This window comes from Amphimedon queenslandica, unplaced genomic scaffold, assembly GCF_000090795.2.
Source record: "Amphimedon queenslandica unplaced genomic scaffold, v1.1 AMPQUscaffold_10808, whole genome shotgun sequence".
Taxonomy (NCBI): Eukaryota; Metazoa; Porifera; class Demospongiae; order Haplosclerida; family Niphatidae; genus Amphimedon; species Amphimedon queenslandica.
In genome coordinates, this window is record NW_003548944.1 from 5,732 (window position 1) to 7,664 (window position 1,933).

The 1,933-nt window shown below is 34.4% G+C and overlaps 2 protein-coding genes across 2 annotated transcripts in view; both read left to right on the forward strand.

Moving 5' to 3' along the window:
* LOC105315343 (spartin-like) overlaps positions 1-689 on the forward strand; it is a 6,354-nt gene extending 5,665 nt beyond the window's left edge. Inside the window, exons 9-10 of the mRNA XM_011409953.1 lie at positions 397-512; positions 555-689. Of these exons, the coding sequence (XP_011408255.1) occupies positions 397-512; positions 555-689 (251 nt within the window). The remainder of the gene's footprint in view (positions 1-396; positions 513-554) is intronic.
* On the forward strand, positions 33-1,916 carry LOC109589854 (cullin-2-like; the record flags this gene model as incomplete). The annotated part of the gene is made up of 11 exons (XM_020005847.1): positions 33-236; positions 283-319; positions 397-512; positions 555-935; positions 996-1,098; positions 1,157-1,267; positions 1,313-1,423; positions 1,470-1,546; positions 1,611-1,669; positions 1,723-1,760; positions 1,806-1,916. Coding segments are annotated over exons 4-11 (729 nt in total), but the record flags the coding sequence as incomplete, so codon positions are not given.
* Positions 1,917-1,933: the final 17 nt, after the last annotated feature.

Here is a 1,933-nt window from a genome sequence, read left to right on the forward strand (position 1 = left end):
AATTGCTAGTGCTTGCATTTGCACATTGCAAGCTCAGGTATGGCACTAACCTCTGTTGTTTTAGCTGAGGTTGAGGAGGGAGGGTGTGTGGCTCCCTCAAAGACAACTGGCGGCAGTTAGCTCCATTACTATGGCTTCTTCATTATTCATTGTTTCATTGATTAGTTAATCTCTTTTAGGCAAAGGTAGAGTTTAACCATAAGACCCTTAATATTTGCAGAGCCATTCGTAAAAAGGTAACAATCAATCTCTCAACCTGCCAAACTTTAATTAATATTATAGAACACAGGTCAATATAAATATAAAGGAAGTAATGCAGGTATTATTGGACTGTACACTTTATTGTATAAAATGTATTTACATAATATCATTCATCATAAAGTATTGTGTTAATAGAGTATATTCAAGCTGAATCTAATCCTGTATCCATAATTAACTATCAAGGTAGAAACTTCTATTATAACAATGGTATTTTAGAGCCGTTAAACAATGAACTGCACCAAACTGGGATAGTAAGTGACTCAGTTTAATCATTGTTAGTAATTGTTCAATAGATGCTGTATAGCGCCGTGGTACTCCCTCCTCCTCCACAATACTCTCCTTCGGTTCCACAATATCTTCCTTCTCCTCCTCAAATTCCACCTGCTCTCCCTGTGCCACAATACAATAGCCCATGCTTCTTTCAATAACTCTATAATAATAATTAACAATGTCTCAATAATGATGAATTCTTTTTACCAACAATAACACACAGTGATAATGACAAGTTATTATGATTGTTAAAAGTTATTAATTTGGGTGTGGTTGCCTGTTAAGATGTCTCTTAGACCTGGTGTGGTGGATTTTGACGAGAAATGGAAAGACTTGAGTGCCACAATAAGTGCCGTGGTGGAGCTGAGGCCAGTAAAAAGACTAACCTGGAATAATAACATATCGTATCCTAATAATATACCGACAGTATACTAGTATTTGTTGATTCCTTATCTTATAACTAGTGATATCTATGCTTTGTGTGCTGCACTCCCTAAATCTTTTGCAGAGAAACTTTACGAATCAACTCGTTCACTTCTAGAGGACTCGGTCACTGCACTAGCTGAGGTACTGTGGGTGGGAGGGGCTGCCTGGGTGGGTGTGACTAATCATCATCACATTTTAGGAGATAATATTGTTGGATTCAAGATCATTATTTTGTCGATATCATTACAGCTGGTCCCTTTACCGCCAGGGAGCTCATTATTTGGACAGTTTATTTTCATATTTTAACAGAGTAAATAATAATAATAATAAATATTAATTAAATTGTTTCTTTTAGGTTCATCTCAATAAGTATAGACCTCAGGATTCTTTAGATTACAATGTTCCTGGAATTATTTTACCGCCAACTTCACCAGTTGATCCAAACGCACCAGTAGAAATTAGAAATGTAATGATAGTTATCGTTTATTTTATTTTATTTATTTATTATTTAGATGTCATTAAAAGTTTGGCGCACAAGAATGATTGACGTCATTGAGGAAAAATTAATATCAGCTGTAATCAATGAAGTGTAATGACAGCAACTAATTAATATTATTAATTAATTGATTAATATTTATCCCACACACACACAGTGTTAAAGAAGGCAATGAAAGGGATTTAGGGATGGCCCATGATGTCTTACAATCATTTAGTTAGTTCAAATATTATTTATTTATTTATTTATTTATTTATTTGTTGCTAAAGTTGAAGTTACGGAATATGATAAAGAGAGACCTTATGGGGTAAATTGTTGTTGTTGTTGTTTTTGACTTGTTGTTGTTTATTAGTATTATCAAAGAGTATTTGAAGACGTGTTTCTGTCAGAGATAAGTTCAATATATCGTAAACTAGCCTCACAGCTGGTAACTGACCTCTCCTATCCACAGTACATCAAAGAGGTCAGTAATTAGTGGGT